Consider the following 24,124-nt stretch of genomic DNA (forward strand, 5'->3'; position numbering starts at 1 on the left):
AAACTTGGCTACTTCCTGGCCAATCTCACTGTACAAAGTTCATATATTTTCCAAACAATTATTATTCTTTACCTTGTACAGAGCTTGTGAACAAAGTAGAACTGTTGAGTTTCCTTCCTTTGGAGGAAGTAATCAAATAAATAACACCAAAAGACTTTTAAATGATATTCACTCCAGGTACTTTCCCCGGGGCAAAGATTCAAAATCCTGTAGCTCATCAATTCACCCACTTTATAGCTCAATCAAAGGCTCTGCTCCTACCCCTTTACCTTCTTCCTTCTTGGTCATAAATTCTAAGGTTTTATATGCAAAGAGCTATAATATGACTTTTGTCAGCTCAAGTCCAAAAGCAGTAATATGAGCCACTGCCTGCATAAGAAGGAGATGGGGGTCTTCAAGACGCTGTAAACAACCTTTGTATGGGACACCGGATTGTTCTAACTGGCAGAATTTAAGTTCTTCACCAACCCCTCCCACCCCCAATTTTTCTTGCCCAAACCATTTATCCCTCAGAGTTGAGAAGCAGGTAATTGAGGGAGTATGATTCGCCGCTGGGTGGGCTTTGTGAACCAGGCTTTCGTTGAAAAAAAGCGCAGACATGACAAGAAAGACACAGCACAGAAAGGCTGCACGTATCGATATTAACTAGGGCCTCAATAAAATGTTCATTAAAATGAATGGTTAGCAACCGGAAAGCAAAGAAGAGGGGCCGGGGTAAAGCACCTGAGGATTCGTCTGCCCCACCGGCCTGCCCGCTCCACGTGCAACCAGAGGCGGTGGTGCCAGAGGCAGAGGTCAACACAGCTGGCGCGCATGCGTTCGCCCTCCTGGTCACGTGCCGGCTAGCTTCTGCGCCCCGAAGATTACTGGGGGTGGCGGTCCGGCTGCTCTAAGGACCTTCCACAAATAGGCTAGGGGAGTCCACGTTTTCCCTTGGGGGCGGGTTCGGGTAGGAGCGGAGCGTTCGGTTGGATACGCCCCCTTCTTCCTCCTGGGCGGGGCAAGTGAGGCCGACTACTGGGCCTGCGCGGTGCCGCCGTACCTTTGTGGGACATGGCCGGCTGCGGGGAGGGCAATAAGGGGTTGCAAAGGAAGGGGCCCTGTGAGCGGCGCCGGCTGAAGGCGATGGTGTCGGAGCAGCTCAGTCAGGATCTACTCAGGTAGGAGGAGGCGGGAACTCTGACTGCTTCAGTTCCTAAATCACCCACCTCCCTCCCCTCGCGTCCAAAGCTGTGGCTTCTACGTGTTCTGCCTCCCCGTCCCTCTCCACCTCGTTCTCTCCTCGGGCTACCGTGGGACGTTCGCCAGTCTCCCCACTACTCCGAAAGCGGCTTCGCTAGCCTTAAATTACCAATGCCGAGCACCTCAGACACCACGTACCGGCTTCAAAAGGAAAACAAAAATTCAAATAGCAGTTATGTGCACCACCAGTTTATGCTAAAATATTCTAACGTGGGCAGGCTTGCAAAGGCAAGTCGCTAAAGTCGGTGTGCATCCAGGTCCTGAAACTTACACAATTTCTTAGTAAACTTATATAATTAAAAAAAATAAAATTAGGAAAACGAGTTTCTTTGGAAAGAAGCAAGATAAAACACATTACTGGAGCCTTGGAGGTTTCTTTCTTCCGAGCCTTCTTTCGACAACTTACCAGAAATGCCTAAATAGAAATACTTTTTGGTTGCAACCTGGCTCCTCTCTCCACCTAGAACTCTGTAACTCCCAGCAACTCCCAGCTCCCTCGAGAACCCAAGCAAATGAGGGTCGTCCTGAAGCTTAACTTCTGTAAGCCTCATGGATATCTATCTTAGGCTATTGGGGCTACACTTAAAGTAATTTCAGTTTACAAGGAAAATGAAGCTTAGAAATATTAGCTAGCTAATTTCCATTCCAGCCAAACATTGATTCTGAAAATTTAATGTGCATCAGAATCACCTGGAGGGCTTGTTGAATCACACATTTACTGGGTTCCAGCTTATAGTTATGATTGGTCTGGGATGGGGCCCAAGATTATGCATTTCTAACAAGGTTCCAGGTGATGCTGATGCTACTATCCAGGGTCAAACTTTGAGAACCACTGAATTAGAGCAAATATAGTTACTACTAATAACTAACAATTGTGCAGCATTCTACATTTTTTTAAAAGTGCTTTCTGTCAGAAATCACCCATGCTAAAGGCTCCAGTAGCTATATGCTGAATTTTATCAAAGTAAAAAAAAATTCCCTTTGATTTGGGCCTGTCTACTGGGAATGCTGGTTTATCCCCCACCAGTGGGAGACTGATAGGAAAGATGGAAAAAGTTAAGACAAGTTGTTCTGTTTGTAGGGTGAATCTCTAAGGATGAGATGCTCCCTCTCTTCAGTGGCTTTGTTCTTTGGGCTGTTTTGTGAGCCTTAAAGTGTTATGAATTTAAGGAAGGTAACAAATCTAATTTATGTAAAGAAAATGAGGTCAAAAGTATAGCTGGTGAACAATGTATTCTTGACCTAGTAGGAACTGAGAATAGGACCCTAAACTCCCAAATTCCCGTAATAAACAAAGAAAAATAGGTGTAGCAGGATTTTTTTTTTTTTTTTTTTTTTTAAGAAAAGAGCTTCATATGCTCACCCAACCACCTTAAATGCTATGGTAAATTGATCTCCAAGCACGGCGATATCATTAATTTGTTCTGCAAATATTAATGAAGTATCTAGCACAAACCATGTACTTAGTCCTGTACTAGGTCCTGAGAAATCAAAGATTAGTAAGACAGTGCTTTGGTGTTTGTGCTTACATTCCAGAGAGAGAGGTAACGACCAAACAGAAGTGATGCTGGTGGTGGTGGGCAGGGGCTGGGGAAGGCTCTATACAGCGACATTTGCGCTCTCAGGGATTGATTAAGAATTGATTAGGTAAAGATTAGAAAGGGAGATGTAGAGGGTATTTAAGCAAGGTTAATGACTTTTACAAGGCACAGAGATTGGAAAGGGCTTGATTTATTTTGGAAAAGCAAGTTGTATTAGATTCTTCCAAATAGCAAGGAACAGAGACATTCCTAGGTTATCTGAGGTGATGAAATATGTGGAGAAGTGGGGAAATGCAGGAAACAGTTTCAGCAGTCAAAAAGCCAAATCTGATGTAGAACTGGAAAGTTACTTGGGCTATGACAATTGTATCAGACCTCATTAACAAATGGACCGTTATTAAGGGCAATTGTAAAAAGAAAATAGCTAATATTTATTGTCATCCTAGTATTTGCTAGACACTGGGCTTCCACGTAATGTTTTATTTACTTTCATGAAAACTGTGAGGTAAGTCTTCTTATCATTCTTATTTAACACATGAGGAAACAGCATTAAGTGATCTCCACAGTGAGGGTGTAAAGAAAAAAAAAGTGATGGAATCAGAATAAAAATCTTGGCAGTCTGGCTACAGAGACAAAGTGACTTGCCCAAGGTTACATGACCAGAATTTGAGCCACAATGTGAACCCAAGCAGTCTGCCTCTTCTGCAGTAGCTGTGCAAACTTATCTTCACCTTCACCTGCTTCTTTCCTTACCCATTTCTTTTTCTTACTCTACCATGGATTTGTTCAGAAACACTCTAAGGGTGCCATTAGTTGGTCCCTGTTTATTATACAACATCTCTGCTTGTGTTCTCTTACTTAGCAACCACATTGGCTGTTGACTTAGTGGCTCAGTCCGCCGTCCATTCAGATGTGATTAAGGCGTAGAAGCATGTGGCACAAACCAGGGCCATATATAAATAATAAATGAATTTCGTAGCTTTATTTGGAAGGAGATTGTGGGTAAGGCAGGCGATCAAAGTGACAGCAGATAAGGGTGAATGGGTAGACTTAGACTAGATCACCGAGACCTTTCTTCAGTGAAATGTTTAGAATGTGTTCTGGAGGCAGTGGAGAGCCATTGGGGATTAACCTACTTGGACCTTGAATTTGAGGAGAGAGAAATCGGAAACAAGGAGACCAGCTAGGAGCTTTTATAGTAGTTGAGGGATACATGATGGCAGTGGAAATAGAACAGTTGATGGGCTTGGTGACTGATTACACATGGGGGAACAGGGAAAGGGAAGAATAGAAGATGACCCCAAATAAGAGGACAATTGAAAGGGAGATGCATAATGAATATTCAGGAAGCTATATCCAGGAGACAATTGGAAATATGTCTGGAGTTGAAGAGGGAAGTTGGATTAGCAGATACAGATTAAATGTTGGTGGCATCACCAACACCCAGTTATCCAAGCCAAATCTGAGAGAGGTCCTAGGTTATTCCCATTTCTTTACCTTTTACATCCTGTCACCAACTCCTGCCAATTTCATTACTTCAAAGTATTTTAATTCCTTCCCCTCTTCTTTATCACTATTGATCCTTTCTTGGCGCAAGCCCTTTCCATCATTCATCTGTGCTGTGCAATAGTTTTCTCATCTTCATTCTCTTTTTTTCTTTAATACCTTCTCTACACAACTAACAGGTGATATTTTGGGAAAAATAAATTTGCCTGTGTTTCAAACCATTTGGTGACTCCCCTTCACCTGTAGAATACAGTTAAGCTCTTTGCCTCTTATTCTTCTTTATCCCTACATCTTCATCTGCCATTTCTAACCCTCTCAATACCCTCTGCTGACCAGTTTGTAGTTCCACACTCACAGATATCTTTGTAAGGACATGGAGCCAAGAACTCCCTCCTACCTTGCCTTGCTTTCCTAGCCAACTCTTATTCAATCTTTAAAATCCCATTTGGTTTTCATGTCCTCTATGAGGTCTTCTTTTATGTATGTTCTTGAAAGAAAAAATTTACTTATTTTTGCTGTTAAATATATCACACCTCCTTAATTTTCAGACCTTGTTTTCTTACTATACTATAAACTCCTTTAGTGCAGATATTATATTTCAGTTATCTTTATGTTCCCAGTGATTAGTACATAGTAGATGGCCGATAAATGTTTAGTGGTAACTGGGTTTTATCAGCAGTTTAAAATGCTTTAGATAGGTTATGCTATGGTTTGAATTTTTGTCTCCTTCAAAACTCATATTGAAATTTAATTGCCATTGTAACAGTATTAAGAGGTGGGACCCTTAAGAGATGATTAGGCCATGAGGGCTCCAGCCTCATGGGTGGGATTGGTGCCATTATGAAAGGGTGAGTTTGGCCCCTCTGGCCCTCTCTTGTTCTCCACCTTGTGATGACACAGCAAGAAGGCTGTCACCAGATTCTGGGACCTTGGTATTGGACTTCCCAGCCTCCAGAACTGTGAGCCAATAAATTTCTGTTTATTATAAATTACCTACTGTGTAGTATTCTGTTATAGGAGCACAAAACAGACTAATACCAGTTAATATAGTAGTTGGCAAAGAAAATAGATGGAAGGAAGCTGGGCCTTGACATCATTGAGACTTTGCTCCAATCTGTCCTTCCTCCAGACTTTTCTATTAGATGAACCAATAAACCCCCCTTAATGTTTAAGCCAGTCTGAGTCAGAAACAGATACAAGATACACTTGTAACTGATTCAGGTGGTTTCATAAAGTAAAAAGCACTGTATTTTCACATTAACAATTTTTTACACACATTAGCTTTTTTTCATTTAACAAATACCCATGTGCATCTATTATGAACAAGGTGGATTCCTTAGTGGTGGTTGTACTGCTTCCTTATTCACTTGGGAAGGAGTAGAGAATGAGGATATGGGTGGGAGAGAAGCAAATTGAGTGTTTTTACAATTTGATTTTTTAACTAGATTTTGAGAGACCAACACATTTTTGCATAACTTTGAAAATTACTTATGAAAAAGCTGATTGATGAAAATATTGACCAAACTAAGATGCATCTGTTTGCTCATTTCCAATGTTCTGAAAGCTTTTGTGCTCTGAAGCATTTGTTTTGTTTAGGGTAAAATAGGATCATTCAACAAGCAGATATTGAGCTCTTGCTGTACTCTGAAGATACAGTTTTGTCCCTTGGGGAGTTCATTGTCTAGTAGGGAGAAAGATACATAAAAATAATAATGATGTAACGACAGAAGTGCTGTAATAGAGGTATGTACTGAGTGTGATGGGATTATAGGAAAGAGCCATTAACTTGGTCGTTAGGGAGTATGAGTGTCATTGGCAACTTTCCAAGCTTTCACTGTAATGGATTTCTTTATCCATTTCTTGTACCTCCTATAGTTTACTGGTGTGACTGCCAGTTATATCCTGCAATACAGAAGTCCTCTGAGAACACCTTGCTGATGATGTTGCTATAGTGATATGAAGTATGAAGTATTTAGTATTTAGAAAGTAAAAATATACAGTTATCACAAAGAGACAAAAGATTAAATTATGACAGTTTTCTATTGTGTTGATTTTTGTTCTCTTATCACTCTATGAATACATGTAATCAGTCTGTGCATTAGTAAAGTGATTTGAATGGGTTTACCCCATGAGTCCATCATTTTAATAATAGATTAGAACATGATTAATTCTATTTGTGGGAGGGGGGAATGGAAAAGAGCTCAAATGTCACATGCTTGACAGCTGAGCCTGCATTTCAGACTTGGTAATTAACTTTAGTCAGAACAAAGTGTACCAGTTTCTGATCTCAGTAGTCTGTTGTTAAGTCCAGTTTGCTGGTTGTATTGACTCTTTACTTTTTTTGCTTTCATTTTAGTAAGATTTTTTTTTTAATTGATTCTTTTCAATAGTCAACGACCATGTTGACTTTGTGTTCTCGTTCAAAATAAATATAAAGAAGGTACATTGTAAAGGAAAATCAATGTAAGTAACAGAAAATAAAATTTGTTATTATTAGAAGGAATTCATAAGAAAAAGATATATTTTGAAAAGTGATCCTGCTCTTTTAGAGAAATTACATTTGTTTTCACTATAAATTTTAGAAAATTAGATTCTAAGCCAATATTAAACAGTGTTCTTTAGAATGAACTGAGAACAAACTCATTTTTATATTATTTTTATTTTATGTTGCCTCTGTGTTTTTTACTGTGTTATTTTCAAACCTATTTTATAAGAATAAGTATATTATACATTTCTTAGCACCACTAATTAAACTATGATTCCTTTTTATTCCTTATAGGCTTCTAAGGGAAGAAATCCATACAGATGTTACTTTCTCTATAGGTTATACTTTGTTCAAAGCACACAGAGCAGTCCTTTTAGCAAGAGTTCCTGACTTCTATTTTCATACTATTGGACAGACATCAAATGATTTAACAAATCGTGAGCCTGTTGCTGTGGAGAATGTCGAAGCTTCAGAATTTAGAACATTTTTGCAGTAAGTACTTTATTTTTTTTCCCTCTTATATTTATGTTTAATATATAATTTATTTTTAAAACATATGTATATGTAAATATGTTTTTATTTCATGTATTTTCATATCTATTTTATAACCTGATAAGAAAAATTTATTCATTTAAATTCCAAATTACTTTAGTAATTACTGAGTAGAGGCTAAGTATTACTATTAGAGGCTTAGTATTGGTAGAGGACTAATCCTGAGAGAGGAGAAATTAATGGTGTGCTCTCTGGCAATTTGAATGAGTTATTCTACGCCAGGGTTTCTCCATAGTGGCACTATTGACATTTTGGGTTGGATAAGTCTTTGTTGCAGGGGCAGTGCTGTGCATTTTAGGATGTTTAGTTGTGACCAAAATGTTTCCAGACATTGCCAGATGTCCTCTGGGGAACCAAATTACACGCTGTTGAGAACCATTGCTACATACTGATTTTTTTTTTTTTTTTTTAAAGATGACTGGTAAGGGGTTCTTAATCCTTGTCTTGGTGTTGTCAGCACCACACTTAGCCAGTGAGCGAACCGGCCATCCCTATATAGAATCCGAACCTGTGGCCTTGGTGTTATCAGCACCACACTCTCCTGAGTGAGCCACAGGCCGGCCCAGCTACATACTGATTTCTGTATTATTGGTATGCAAAGTTTTAAATAAATTATGTATGTTTGTAAAAATATGAGATCATAATTGTGTTTATTCTCATGGTTTATATCTTTGTCCATTTGGGCTGCAATAGTAAAATACTTTAGACTAGGTAATTTATAAACAACGGAAATTTATTGCTCACAGTTCTTAAGGCTGGGAAGTCTAAGATCAAAGCACCAATAGATTAGGTGTCCAGTGAGGGCTAATTCCTTCTACGTGTCTTCACATGACAGAAGGGACTGACAAACTCCCTCAGGTTTCTTTTGTAAGAGCACTAATCCTATTTATGGGGGTGGAGCCCTTATGACCTAATCATTTCCCAAATGCCCCACCTCTAAATACTACCACAATGGGGATTAAGTTTCAATATATGAATTTTGGGAGGACACAAACAGACCATAGTAACGTGCATGTGGTCAAAATTTTTGAAAATAGAACATCAGCTGAACTTTTCAGTAATTTAAGGGACTCATGTTTGATGAAATTAGAGAATTGTCACCAGCTAAATAATGGGAGAAACCAGTTTTAATTCCCATTCTGTGCTTCATTTCTTTTTACTGGAAAATAATATTCTATTGTATGGCCATACCACACTTTATCCATTTATCAGTTGATGGCCATTTAAGTTGTTTTCACTTTTTAGCTATTATGAATAATACTGCTGTGAACATTTGTATACAAGTTTTTGTGTGAATCTGTATTTTCATTTCTCTTGGGTATATACCTAGGAGTGGAATTGCTGGGTCATATGGTAACTCTGTGTTTAACCTTTTGAGAACCTGCCAGACTCTTCCAAAATGGCTGTACCATTTTACATTACAATTAGCAATGTATGAGGGTTTCTGTTTCTCCGCATCCTCAGCAACACTTATTGTTTATCTTCTGTCTTCTCTGTTATAGCCATCCCAATGGATGTGAACTCATTGTGGCTTTCATTTGTTATTTGCGTGATTGCTAATGATTTTGAGCATATTTTTATGTGCTTCTTTGCCATTTTTATATCTTCTTTGGAGAGCTATCTGTTCACATCTTTTGCCCATTTTTAAATTGAGTTATTTGTCTTTATATTGTTGACTTATATAAGAGTTCTTTATATATTCTGGAATATTAGACTCTTTTCAGATATATGATTTGCAAAAATTTTCTCCCATTCTGTGGGTTGTCTTTTAACTCTCTTGATGGTATCATTTACAATGCAAAAGTTTTAAAATTTGATGTAGCCCAGCTTATCTCATTTTTCTTTTGTTGCTTGTGCTTTTGGTGTTATAGCTCACAAACCATTGCTTAATCCAGGATCATGAAGATATTTTCTTCTAAGAATTTTATAGTTTTATACTTTTAGCTCTTACATTTAGGTCTGTGATCTCTTTTGAGCTTGCTTTTGTAAATGGATATCTGGTTGTCCCAGCACCATTTTTTGAAAAGACTGTTCTTTCCCCATTGGATGGTCTGGATACCCTTGTTGAAAACCAGTTGCCTATTGCTATGGACTGAATTATCTTCTCCCAAAATTCACATGTTGAAGCCCTAACCCCCAGTGTGAAGGTAGTTGGAGATGGGGCCTTTGGCAGGTGAGTAATTAGGTTGAGATGAGTTCTCAAAGGTGGGGTTCTCATAAGAATTAGTGCTTTTATAAGAAGAGACATCAGAGAGTTTGCTCCCCCTCATCCCCTATGTGCCATGGAAGGACATAGCAAGATGGCACCATCCAAAAGCCAGGAAAAGGGCCCTTGCTAGAACCCAACCATATTAGTACACTGACCTTGGACTTCTACCCTCCAAAAATTATGAGAAATAGATTTTTGTTGTTTAAGCCACCAGTCTGTGGTATTTTGTTATGCCAGTCTGAATTGACTAATACACCCATAAATGTGAGAGTTTATTTCTGGTCTCTCAATTCTATTCCATTGGTCTTTATGTCTGTCCTTATGCTAGTATCAATTATTAGCTTTGACTTTTATGAGAAATCAAACTTGGATTTTTGTGATTTTATGTCCTGGATCCTAGGTATTTTTTAGATGCCAGTTATTTAGTTATTTGTTGACATGCTTTTTGCCTATAATCAAAATCACATTGACTGTAGTGTAGAAAATTGTCTTTGGGTAATTAAAGTTTAAATGTATTTGTGTGATTTGGCTTATTGTTCATTTTATGCTCTAACAGTTGCTTGAGTGATATGTTTTTCTTTATTATTTCACAGTTTCTTATGTGAAGCTCCTAAATGCATAAATAGAAAATAGCTTAACCTTGGCTTTCCTGTTTTTTAGGATATCATGATATACTGTAATTTAAACAGATACTTTAAGTGCAATTTAGAAAATTATTATCATTTTCCAGTGTAGATCATAGTCTTATCATTGAATTCCTAATATCAATTTTAGAATGTATACTTTTTTTCCCTAATAGGTAGTATAGTAAAGTTATAAGACGAGTTATTGTAGTCAAGTCAGATCTTCCAGTTCTAACTGTGTGAACTTGGACTAATCACTTATCATTAGTTTCCTCATCTGAAAAATGGACGTAACAGTAATAGTAATATCTACCTCATAGTGTTGTGAGGGTTAAAAGAGATGGTTATTAAGCACTTAGCACAGTGGCCTGGCATATAGTAAGCACTGAATAAATCTTAATAAGTGTTATTCATAATAGTAGGTGCTATGAAATTATACATTTATTCAGCTGTTGAGTGCATGTTTAAAAGAAGATCCAAATTTTCATACATTAGAGTAAGGGAGAAATTATATCAATATTATTCATTATTTGTTTTAATCATTAAAAGTGATTAAAAAAAAAAGATGGAATTAGAAACAGTACGGGAGAATAGAGAAAGCGCTGGACTTGGCAACAAGACAAAGATCTGCCTTCTCCTGGTTGTGCATTATCTTGCTTTATGATTTCTTTCAGTCTCAGTTTTTTCATTTAGAACAAGGAAGTTGGGGTAGCTGGCTTTGTGCTTCATAGCACTTCGCAGTGCTCTATTTTAAGCACTTAATCACATTTTATTTTGTATTAGGTTAGTCATGTATGCCTGTGGTTATGTAAGCTCCTTGAGATTAGATTGTCTCATTGATGTGCACATCCCCAGTGGTATCTCATGTAGTGTCTTGCACATAGAAAATGCTTTTGATGTACGCCCCTCTCTTGTTTTTTAGCAGATTGCATTGAAATTTGTCTATATTAAAATAAAGCACGAGGAGAGAATTATAATGGAAAATATTGAAATTAAAATTTATTTATTAAAAATTCTGATAAAATAGATTTTTGAATTTTTGGTATTTGAAATTCCGTTTAAGCCTATTCAGTTCATATCTTTTCTCTTTAAATAACTGGAAAAGCTTTTGAAATATTTTTTTAATGTTCTTTCTTATTGTAGAGCCTTTTGGTGTGCACTTGAGTTAGAATATGAAATATAGCCTCTGAAAAGTTGTTTATACGCATTGACTTCAGATGTGGCTCTAATGATTGTCAGTGGAAAGCAGTGCTTTATGACCTCATGATTAAAATTCAACTCAGGATCATAAAAATCTTTTATTTCTCGAGAAGACTCACCTTTATTGTTGTGAGAGCATGTTGGGAAAGAAAAGAGAGAAGGCCTTTGAATTTTCAGTTTACCATCAATAACTAGGAGATGCTAGGATAAAATGTCCATCAGGTGAACACATAAAACAGCACAGAACAAAGAGATCTGTTTCCTTTTTAAGCTTTCTCAGGTGGTGGCTATTTTCTCCCCCATATCCCTTATACTACTACTAGGGCTGGAAGTGGATGGTATAGGGCCTTCCTTATTGTATTAATTATACTTTCTTCTGTATTCCTGGATGCTCTGATATCGGGGGTCTCACTGACTGGGGAGAGACTGCCCCTCCCAGGTTTAGTGAATTTCTGCAGACAGTAAATGACTTGCCTGTGAACACTCATTTGATGTGCAAACCAACTAATTCTGAGTTCATACACCCACTCTATTTGTTTCTTACATTCCCAGAGGCAATATTTCTCTACCCTAATCATCTCAGGGCTAGGTACCAGACTTCTACGGATCACCCTGAAAGCCCAGAGCCTGCCAACATTATTGGAACTACCTAGTCCTAATCCTGCTTAGTTGCTCACCTTGCTTTGCTCATTTCTTCCCATGAAAACCACAATAAAGGCTTTTGTCCATGCTTTCCCTTTGTTTCCTTTGCCTCCTGGCTAACCCTGTTGCTTTTGGAATGGCCCTGCATGGCGTAGGGTGCCCCCTCCTCTTGGGAATTGTAAGTAACAAATTATCTTTTCAATGGCAGTCGGCTCATGATCTGTTGGCCTCACTATACTTGGATAAAACCAAAATCCCAGGCACATTTTAGAGCACTTGTGAATGTCATTGCTGCTTTCAGACTGTTCTTCCTCCCTTTCTCTAAACCACCTATCTTTGAATCTCATCTCACCATTCTGTACCACAGGACAGTCATCTTACACACCCCCAGGTCAGTTCTCCTCATCTCTCAAATATTTTATTTATTTATTTGTTTTGTGGCTGGCCAGTATCTCAGATATTTTAACTGGTGACTATTGTCAGTTTCTCTGGTAACATGATTCTTGGTAATTGCAATTGCCACATACAGTTTCCAATAACCTGGTCTCTTAGTTACTTCTATTCTCATCTTCCAGTAATCTTGTTCTCTACCCTACCTCAGCTACTTACTGCCATGTCAAATCTGAAAACACATCATTACCAATAACTATAACCCTCCATAATCTTGATTCCAAGCATCTCACTCTGTTACTGCTACCTCCTGTCTTTCTAGCTTACTCCTTTTAGGACTCCAACTCTGATAATTCATCAACCCCAGCAGGACCTGCAATTAATCTTACCACATTTTTATTGTCTCTTATCATCTTATGTCCTTATTTACCTCCATACTCAGCTTAAATTCATTTCACTATCATTCTGTCATTCCCTTTGCATAAAGCCTCAGCTCTCTTATCCCCTTTAGACCTATTTTACTTGCATGTTAAAACCCCAAATCTTATGTCCAGCTCTTTTGCTACTCCACTCCTGCATCCACACATCTGAGTGTGGCTGGAAAAAACACACAACCGTACTAACCAGTCATACCATATGCAGTCAATTTTATTTCCCTAGTCCCATTTGATTTCCCACTTTCCTAGGGGATTATTTTACCTCCTCTTTCCTGACCCTTCAGCTGTTCCTCCCCCACCTTCATTCTCACTTTTGATAGACTTGTTTTCTGTTTCAGTGAGAAACTCAAAGCAATTAGAACTTTCACAAATATCATCCACATCTACTTATTTAACTTGCATCTGTACCCGTAGGCTTTATCTTCCCTCCTGTTACTGTTGATGAACTGTCAGTGCTTCTAAAATCAATTTCTCCACGTGTCCACCACATCTCATCCTGTTTCTTTTCACCTTCTCAGGGACGTTGCTCTAGCAATTTTCACTTTGCCACAGAAAAATTCTCTCTTGGATTTCCTCCTTAGTACATGAAGATACTTCAAAAAGTTCATGGAAAAATGGAATTGAAGGAGAATGAGAATCTTTCCATGAATTTTTTGGAGACACCCCCCACCAACCGCAGAAGCGTGGTATTTTTCCCCCACCTAAAAGACAGACAGCAAAACCCTCTTCTGACCCCACTTTCCCTCCAGCTAATAATCTACTAGATAATTCTCTAATGCTCTACCCCTTTTCACATCAAAGCCCCTTAAAAATGATCTATCTCACTGTCTCCAATTACTTTCCTCCCCTCCAATCTTTTTTAATTGATACATAATTCACATACCATAAAATTCACCCTTTTAAAGTATATAATTCAGTAGTTTTAGTATATTCACAATGTTGTACATCCATCCCCACTAATTTCAGAATACTTTCATCATCCTAAAAAGAAATCCAATACCGATTAGTAGTCAGACCCTACTCCCCCCTTCTCCCAGCCCCTGGCAACCCACAATCTACTTTCTGTCTTTATGGATTTGCCTATTCTGGGCATTTCATGTAAATGGAATCATTTCAAATCCCGGCTGGTTCAAGTCAGGAGCTGGTGAGCACACAGAACAAGAGCTGGCAAAAGCCGCAGCTTTGCCCTTCAGATGAAGTTGCTTGGAGGCGGCAGGGGAAAAGAGGGCCTTGATGGCCCTCAGGCCAGCAAAACCACTAACACGGTTCCCGTGGATCCACAAAGGAGTGAAGAGCCACAACAACTGAAAAAAGGAGCCAGTCACAGGCCAGTGAGTCATCACAAAGGACTAGCCCATGGCCTGTCCCATGGGAAGTGTTTGGAGTATGGGTGGTGGGGTAGATGGGCCATGAGGGGAACACTGGGGCACAGCATGGACAGTTGATCTGCCCTCCACTCAGCGTAGGACCATTCTGTGTGGACTGGTCAGGAATATAGAACTGCAAGGCTGCTGTTTGCTGAAAGGACTCAGGCCCAGACCAGAGCTTCTACACAACCCAGGTGTACTGGATCTCATGAGATCCAGAAGTACCTACAAAGTCAACCATTAAAACCTGAACTGCACAAAAAGCCTTCCCTAGAGAATCAGCAGCAAAGCAGCAATTTAGCTCAACCACAGGGCTGAAGGGCTTGTTCCCACAGGAAGTTCCCCCATTTTAAAAGTAAGCAAAGGACAACAAATTAGTTCCAGTGCAGAGTTTAAGTAGTGGGCACAGCAAATAATCCAATCCAACGTAGAACTGAAAGAAAAAATACCCACAGATCAGAGACAAAGTTTGATATTAACTAGTAAAGGTCTGAGTTCACCAAAGAACACCTATAAAACCTAGAAGGACTGGAAGCCCCCTGACCCCCAAGCCAGGGAGGGAGGAGGGATGGTGCCTCAGCCATACCCCCCAACACCCACAACTAACCCAGTGATGACCACCAAACTGTAGGAAGCGCCCTGGGCTCCTGAACCAGGACATTGGAAGGCCAAGGGCCTTGGCTACACCCCCTCAATACCTGCTCCCAGCCCAGTGATGACCAGTGAGCTGCCTCAGGAAACACCCTGGGCTCCTGCACTGGGGCAGTAAGGGGCTAAGGACTTTGGCCACCCCACCCCCCACCCCCCAACATCTGCAACCAGCCCAGCAACAACCACTGAACCACCACTAGAAGCCCCTGGTCTCCCAAGCCGGGGTGGTGTGGGGCCAAGGGCTTCAGCCACACACCCCTGACATCTGCATTCAGCCCAGCAATGACCAAGCCACCACCAGAAGCCCCATGGTCTCCCCTGCAGGAATGAGGGGGGTGTCATAGGCCTCAACCATGCCCCGCCTCCTTCTTTCTTCTCCCACACTATTTCCTTTCCCCATCCTTCTGTCCCTCCCACGCAACTGCTCTGCAACATCTTAGAATGTAAAAACAGATGGAGCCAGGGACCGACCCCTCCTCCCATAACCAGGCATGCTGCTGCTGCCATGGGGCCTGCCTGGGGTCCTGAGGTATGAAGCTGGGGATGGACCCCTCCTCCTGCAACCAGGCAAGGAGCATGCCTAAAACACCACTTCCATGTGGGTGGCCCACCACTGCCACCACAATAGGCACGGCTGCTGCAAAAGCAGCTAGACGCCACAACCACCGTTCAGATGACCTGCCAGCCATTCAAGTGCATTGACACAAGGAGAGTCACCATTGGAGACTAAAGAAAAGAAGAGGATGTCTCTCTCTACAAAGCCCGTTCCAGAGTGGTAGAAGCATGTGCTCTATGGTAATAGTGGGGGACCTGAACACACCTCTCTTGGCACTGGACAGATCATCAAGGCAACAAATCAACAGAATAACCATTACTCTTTCAGAAAGAGAGAAGAAATCTAGCGTTATCACGTGGGAGGGAGAGGGGGATGGGGAGAGATTGGATAAGGGGCATAAAGAATAAGTACTATTTGTAATAATATATATGCTAATAATATTGATTTGATCAACATATGTCAATGCAGAACCCCCAAAATATGTATAATCAATTATGATTCAATTAAAAAAAAAAAATTGGGAAGTGTGAAACTTCCAACTTTGTTCTTTGTCAAGACTTTTTTGGCTATTCTTAGTTCCTCGCATTTGAATTTGAGGACTGGCTTGTCAATTTCTGCAAAAAAAAAAAAAAAAGCAGATGGAATTTTGATAGGGAGTACATTTAATAGGTAGATCTATTCAGAGTATTGCCATCTCAGCAATAGTCTTCCAATCCGTGAAAACAGAATGCATTTCCATTTATTTAATTGCTTTCAACATTGTTTTGTAACTTTTGATGTCTTAGACTGCTTTTGTTAAATATGTTGCTAATTTTTTTTTTTTGGATATTGTAAGTGGAATTATTTTCTAATTTCATTTTGGATTGTTCATTGCTAGCATATAGAAATACCATTGATTTTTGAATACTGATCTTGTATCCTGCAAACTTGCCAAAGTTGTTTAATAGTTTTTTTGTGGATTTCCAAGGATTTTCTATATACAAGTTTGTCATCTGTAAACAGAGATAACTTTACTTATGCCTTTTCAGTCCAGGTGCCTTTTATCTCTTTTTCTTGCCGACTTGCCCCTGGTTAGAATCTCCAGTAAAATGTTGAAGTGGTGAGAACACATCCTTGCTGATTCTAGGAAGAAACTTTCAATCTTACCATTAAGTATGTTAGGTGTGGGTTTTTCATAGATGTCCATTATCAAGTTGAGGGCATTCTCTCTATTCCTACTTTGTTGAGTGTTTTATTGTGATAGAGTGTTGGATTTTGTCTAATGATTTTTCTGCATTGGTTAAGAAGGTCATGTTGCTTTTGTCATTTATTCTATTGATACATTATACAACATTGTTTTTCTTGTGTTTAACCACTCCTGAATTCCTGAGATAAATCTCAGTTGGTCATGGCGTATAATCCCTTTTACATGTTGCTGGATTTAGTTTGCTGTAGTTTTATTGAGAATTTTTTCATTTATATTAATAAGGTATATTGGTTTATGTTTTTCTTTTCTTTTGATGTCTTTGTCTGCTTTTGTGTAAGTAATACTGTCCTCACTAAATGAATTGGGAGGTGTTCCCCCCTATTCTGTTTTTTTGGAAAATTTTGTTAGGAATTGTTGTTAATTCTTCTTTAAATGTTTGGTAGAATTCAGCGTAGTGACCGGTGAAGTCACCTTGTCCTGGTGAGAAGTTTTTGTTTCTTCTTAAGTCATGTTTGGTAGTTTGCATCTTTCTTCAAATTGTCCATTTCATTTAGCTTATGTAATTTGGGGGCATTATATATTACTTTTTAACACTAAAACATTTTATAGATTTCTTTTCAAACTTTCCCCTGTTTTAGATTAACCTTTCATGCAGTTAGTCCAGGTTAAAAGTGTTTTTAAATTATATGTTATTTATGAAAGCAGCATATTAGGGAAACTAGCTTTCTTTTCTTTTCTTTTTTTTTTCTTTTTTTTAAGAATCATCAACATTATTTTAATTATTATTTCATATTTTTTCTTTTAGGATTGTATATTCATCAAACAGACACATAAAAAATTATGAAGAGGAAATTCTTAGGAAAAAGAGTGGGAAACCACAAAAGAAACTTGACTCCAGTTTTCAAATATATGAAAAATCATCAGATAGTTCTCTTCAGAAACATGAAATTCCAGAGGATATCAGTGATAAAGGTGACAATTTAATTTCTAATGGTGAGGTATTTTTTTGTGAATTTTTATAAAATTTTATAGCCATGAAAGTAATTGTATTCCAATACAGTTAGAAAAAAAGTGTACTTCAAATTTCTGTGTGTATTAATCTGTTTCTATTGCTTATAAAAGAATACCTGAAATTGGGTAATTTGTAAGGAAACAATATTTATTGCTTACAGTTTCAGAGGCTGGGAAGTCCAGAGTCCAGGGAACACATCTGGTGAGGGCCTTGTTCTTGGTGGCGACTCTACAGCAATTCACCATGTCACATGGCAAGAGTTGCTTGGCAAGAGAGAGAGATTCTCATGCACTCCTTTTAAAGCAATCAGAACCACACCCATGACCCCCATTAAACCATCAATGGATTGATTCATTCACTAGGATATGGTCCTCACAATCTAATCACTTCTTCAAGGCCCCACCTTTCAGTTACCATAATAGGATTTCCCACCCTCTTACTACTGTCACAGTGGGGATTAAATCTCAATCTGTAGCAGTCTGCTCTACTGATTTTTTAAAATAAGCACGGAGAAATGAAAATACAAGTATGGTCAGCTCGCTCCCAGTTTTCTCAAGTAATTGGAGATAGGGTTATTATGAATAAGTTCACACATTATTCACAATTCTCCTTTTAACTGCTTAAGTCTGCACATATTGTTGTCCTTACTCTAATCTATTCCAATAGAGAAGCTTTAGCAGACTATAGAGTAAGTTCTGCTGTAACACAATATAAGCATTCCTTAAAAAACACTATACAACACAAAAATTGCTGTTACACAAAAACTTTATTAAAAAAAGATAGGAACCTAATAAAAATGGTAGCCTAGTTTTACACACATTAAATGGTTAAGAAATACATAAATAATACTATACATATGACATTTTACCATGAAAATACCTGAAATTTGCTTGTGGAAGTGGTGTCAGAAGGGTGCAACTTTTGAGTTATTGTGAATTGATGGAAAAAAAGATATTAAGTATATATATATATATAAAGATAAAAGGATATATTCTGACAGGAAACCTGGGGTCTTTGGATCAGAGAACAGACCATTAATTACACACAGAGCATCTTAGTGTGTGAGTTCTCAGCCTCCAAACTCCATGAGGCAAAGCATTGAGGGCATTATGTTACCCTGTTCATGCAGTGAGATTGCACCACAGGGGAGGACACCAAAATTAGGAAATTCTGAGCTTTTATAGGCCCTTGGCAGATCTCTGCCCAGCCTCCTCTCCAAAGAGAAAGAGACCTTTACTTTGGAAGGCAAATCAATCTTCTCCGGGGGTGTGAAGAGACAGTAGTTTTACTACCCTAGAGTGTAAGGAAATGGCTTACAGTGAAGCTAAGTCTTTAAATCTTTCTGGAGCAATACATTATCTCTAACTTCTAAGGTATATTTGCTGTTTAATCATCGTTTGATCAAGTTTTCCAGTGTTCTGCTCAGAAAGGCCAGATCACGCAGGAACGCAAAATATTCATAGAAAATTGTCTCCCAACAGTTGGTTATCTGAAATCAGGTAGAAATTTGTAACACCAGGTATAGATGGGTGTGGCTCAACGTGCAGTGAACTGAGGTAGCTGATAGATATTTAGTATCCGTGTATGGGGGGGAGGGGTGTGTGTGTGTGTGTGTGTGTGTGTGTGTGTGTGTGTGTGTGTGTGTGTGTGTGTGTGTGTGTGTGTGTGTGTGTGTTCTTATACGGCTCAGTTCAGCTGAGTCCAGTTTTCTGCATTGACCTAGTGTTTCTTATGTAAGAAATTGTACATAAGCGAATGCAAAATTCATGTAATACTCAAATTGTATCCTAATATATCAGCTGTATTGGATCAAACTGATGTTCTTAAAACAAGTGTTATAGCAGAATTGACGATATGTGAAAATATGTTAACTAAAGGATCTTATTACTGGTGTGTAGTGCAGTAACAACCATCAAACTGATTTAAGCTTGGTTAGATTCCTTTTGTGTTACATTTACTATATCTAATTATGAAGGAATGAACATTCCAGACTTTGAGGTAGATCCATTCATATACTTTAGTGTCATATAACCCTAAGTAGAGAAGTAAGTAGTTACAGATTGATTTTATAAATAAGGACCGTAAGACCTAGAGAACATAAGGGACTTTCACAAGGCCACACAGATAGGGCAGTTGACAGAGTTGGTATTTGGTGTCCATTTTTCCTGCCTCCAGTTCTCTCTGTTATGGCCCCACAGCAACCTTTTAAAGTGGCCAAACAAGTTGCGAATATAAGTGAAAAGAGTTCATTTACTTCTCTACCCACTGCCCTTCGATTGCTTTCTCCATCACTCCATAGGAAATCCCTAATTGACCTAATTTCCCAACCTGCTCTTTTCTTAAATTTCTATCCTTGTGAATTATGTCACCATCTTTCTAATTCAGTTACTTTCTTACCCTTCATTCAGTTCATGACCTTGTCTGTTGATTTTTCTCCTAAATATTCTTAAATACTTCTCTTCTTTATCCTCCTGCTACTTCTTTATTTCAGGACTTTGACATTTTCCTTGAGAATTTGCAGTCCAGGAAATCTAGGCCCCTAACTGTGCCACCCTCCATTTATGATATATAGAACAATGTTTGTTAATCACAAGTCTGATCACGGCACTCCCCTTGTTAAAATTATTTAGTGGTCTCCCATAGCCTTAATTTAAAATTTAAAATTTCTTCCCCTCATGTCAGGGAATTTCATGAATTGGCTACCACCTAGAACTCTGCCACCTCCTCTCTCCACAACCCCCTCATACACCTTGAATTATTCTGCTACTGAATGACTTGATGTTTCTTTCTCCCCAAAGAACTGTCTTTTGCCACCTCCATGCCATACTTGCTATTTGTTTCTGAAATGCCATTCTAATTATTCATCACATGTTTTGCTTGAGTATCTACTTAGTACTAGGTTTTAAAGATATAAGAGTGAACAAAATAGTGTTCTTGTTCTGCAGTCTAGTAGAAGATGCAGTTAGGTGGGTTCATGCACAAGGTGTTATGAGGACACAAATAGGACACATGTAACCTGGACTTAGGCTTCTAGAGAAAGCTACATGAAGGAAGTGATTTCAGAGTTGAATCCCAAAGAAAAAACAGGAGTTAACTAGGCAAAAACAGTTTAAGGGAGGAGTATTCCAAGTAAAGAAAATGACATGACTATATACCTGGAAGCAGGGAGAGCCAGGCATATAGCCTATTTGGAAAACTGGAAATGGTTTATTATGGAAATAGGGTGGAGTAGGGGGTCAGGATTGGTCACAGAGAAGAGATCAGCTTGGAGATTAATCAGAAGACAGATCATAAAGAGCCTTATAGGAAGGATGACCATATATTTTGTCCAAACTAGGACACTTTTGAGAGAATGTAAGGCTTGCCATGAATAATTCTTCTGGGGCAACAGGCATTAACTGGGACTGTCCCAGGCAAAACAAAACATGTGTCACCTTATTCATAAGCCATTTTAAGGAGTCTGGATGGTACTATTTTGCAGGCTTTTGGAATATAAGGAGAACAAGTTTAGGGTAGTGCAGATGATGACTTTAGGTTGAGGCACATTGAGTTTTGGGTTTCTGTGATTATGTTGTCCTTTTTCCTGACACCAAATGTATGTTGTTTTTTCACACACCAAAAATTCTCTTGCACCAGCTGGGTGTTCAACAATATAATTAAATCCTGATAGTAACTATCCAGAGTTAGCACAGAACCCACAGGTTAAAGGGCTTAGTCCTATAAAACTGCCCCCACTTCAGATGTCAGCTGCAAATGGGATGTTGCTCACACTTCTGCCTAGCTAACTACAAATTCTGGGGGTCCCATGACATATCCTTCCCCCACAGTTTCAGTAATTCACTAGAATGATTCACAGAGCTCAAGAAAACACTCTACTTACGTTTATTGTATTTTATAAAGGATACAACTCAGGAACAGCCGTATAGAAGAGATGCATAGGACAAGGTATTGGAGTGGGGGGTTCACAGAGCTTCCATGCCCTCTCTGGGTACACTACCCTCACGACACATCAGTGTGGTCACTAATCTGAAATATCCCTAAATCTTGCTCAAGAGTTTTTATAACTCAATCTTCAGTTTCTTCCTTTCCCAGAGGTTGGGGAGTTTGGTCTTTCTGGTGACCCTCCCCCATCGTGACGCTGTCTAACTCAGGTGTGGTCAAAAGGGGCTTGTTATGAGTAGTAAAAGATATTTCTGTCACTCAGGAAATTCCAGAGGTTTTAGGAGCTCTGTGCCATGAGCTGAGGACAAAGATATGTCTTTATTATACCATACTGTGATATATTTAAGTTCAGTAAGCTATCTGAACACATAAATGAGATTCGAGATACTTTATACAGTAAGTAATCAGCTATCAAATTAACTTGGTATTCTTTTTAAAAGTTTCTAGGTTTTCTCTTTGTGTCAAGGGAACATTCTTCGTTCTTCATCTCTCCCATTAATTTTTGTGCTTTGTCTTTTTTGTTGTTGTTGTTGGCTGCCCAGTACAGGGATCCAAACCCTTGATCTTGGTGTTATAACACCACGTTCTAAGCAACTGAGCTAACTGGCTAGCCCTGCTTTAAGTCTTCTATAGGAATACTTAGAAGTGGTAGGATCTCCCCTCTCCTGCTGCCCAATTCTGGTTGGAGTTTTATATTTTTCCTTCAAAATTTTTATCATATAATATTTGATACCTTAATTTATTCAAATACTTATTGAGGATCTACTATGTGTCAGGCACTTTTCTAGGTCTGAGGGATATCTCAATGATTAAAATAGGTTTCTAGCCCTTTAGGCCTTACATTCCAATTAGAGAAGGTAGGGTGGGAGTGGAGGATAGATAATAAACATAGGAAAGAAGTTAGAAGGCTGGCATATTACAGAAAGAAAAAAATAATAGGACAAAGAAAGGATTGAGAACAGTAGTGATGGGAGGGTGGTCAGGTTCAACGTCATTGAAGAAGTGACATTTAAGCAAAGAATTGAAAGAGGTGAGGGAGTTAAGCATGTGGATATCCTGAAGAAGAGTGTTCAAGGTAGAAGAAATGTCAGTGCAGTGATCCTAAGATGGGAATGTACCTGCCATATTGGAGGAATGAGAAAGAGTTCAGTGTGCAAAGAAGCAAAATAGTAGGAACTGAGATCAGCGGGGTAATGGGGCCTCGTTGTGGGGGCCAGATAAGATGTTGTGGGGCCTGGTAAGCCATTCTTTGGCTTTTACTCTGAAAGAAGTGGAGAGAACCAAGGTCTGAGGTTTGATCCCTGTACTGGCCAGAAAAAAAACCCAAGAACAAAACAAAAAAACAAACAAGAAAAGAAATGGAGAGAGCCATAGGAAGGTTTTGAACTGGGATGGGCCATGATCTGAATTGCATTTTTAAAAGATGCATCTAGATGCTTTAATGAAAATAGATGGTGTAGGTGAAGCCTTGGAGATCTGTTAGAAGGTTATTGCAGAAATCCTAGTGAGAGATGGCAGTAGCCTTGACTAGGGTATAGCAATGGAGACATTGAGTAGTGGTTGGATTCTGCATCTCTTTTGATGGTAGAGCTAATACTGACATTCCAGTTTATGCTCTAGGTTTGTAAATGTAGTTAGTGGCAATCTGTTACCAGTACTGATCCTCACCAGATGTATTGACTAAATAAAGTTTCTGGGCTGGCAAAACTGTGACATACAGTGGCTAAAAGAAAAACTTTAAACAAAATAAATTTCAACTGAGTTTATTTAAGCAAAAATTCATTTATGAATCAAGCAACATTCAGAACCAGAAGAGATTCAGAGAGGTTTGCTCTTCAAGTGGGTAGTGAGTATTAATAGACAGATCAGAAATCAAATATAGAAATAGCTTGAGTGGTTACAGTTAGGTGTTTGCCTTATTTAGATATGGTCTGATAAGTTGGCTGTCTGTGATTGACTGAAGCTTGGCTGCTTGTGACTGGCCGCAATCTGGCTATGTGTTACCAAAAAAATATACTCTTAATTTATGTTTTAGTTTGTTTGCATACTAAGTTAGGTTGTAGTTTCTTACATAGGAATTCAAAGTACTGAGATAGTGTCAGGTCAAATTTAAATTAACACATAGTAGTATTTTTCTTTTCTTTTTTTTTTTCATTTTGTTATTTTAATTTCTATTCTGCAGAATTTCAAACATTCAATATAGAGAGAATAGTAAAATGAACTCACTTATTTTTCTTTTATATATACTAAGATATATAGTGATGTATTTCATTTTCTATGAGCTATGATATAGGTGTAGTATTTTTCTTTTTTGTATATACACTTTTTTATATTTCAGCTTCCTACTACCTAAATGGTGGATCTTTTGAAGGAGAGATAGTTTTTAAAAATACTTATTTTCTATACCTCCCCATACTGTGTGCAGTACTAAACTCATAAGTGTTCTGATAATGCCCATTGATTACAATTGAATATCCATCAGTTCACACATCATTCTAGCCTATTTTGATTTTCTTTTCCACTACTTAATTCCTTCAACAGGAATTTAGATAATGCTCGTGAATAGCATTGATTAGGAAGTCT

At 38.6% G+C, this 24,124-nt stretch overlaps 1 protein-coding gene across 4 annotated transcripts in view; it reads left to right on the plus strand.

Annotated features, from left to right (window-relative positions):
• Positions 1 to 1,059: 1,059 nt before the first annotated feature.
• The window catches only part of BTBD8 (BTB domain containing 8), an 88,686-nt gene continuing 65,621 nt past the window's right edge, over positions 1,060 to 24,124 (plus strand). For 2 of the 4 annotated variants that reach the window (XM_063106426.1, XM_063106427.1), the window contains exons 1-3: positions 1,060 to 1,160; positions 7,069 to 7,266; positions 17,393 to 17,580. In XM_063106426.1, the coding sequence (XP_062962496.1) occupies positions 1,126 to 1,160; positions 7,069 to 7,266; positions 17,393 to 17,580 (421 nt within the window). In that variant the 5' untranslated portion in view covers positions 1,060 to 1,125. The remainder of the gene's footprint in view (positions 1,161 to 7,068; positions 7,267 to 17,392; positions 17,581 to 24,124) is intronic. The other 2 variants (XM_063106425.1, XM_063106429.1) reach the window with 2 other exon arrangements.

This window comes from Cynocephalus volans, chromosome 8, assembly GCF_027409185.1.
Source record: "Cynocephalus volans isolate mCynVol1 chromosome 8, mCynVol1.pri, whole genome shotgun sequence".
NCBI lineage: Eukaryota > Metazoa > Chordata > Mammalia > Dermoptera > Cynocephalidae > Cynocephalus > Cynocephalus volans.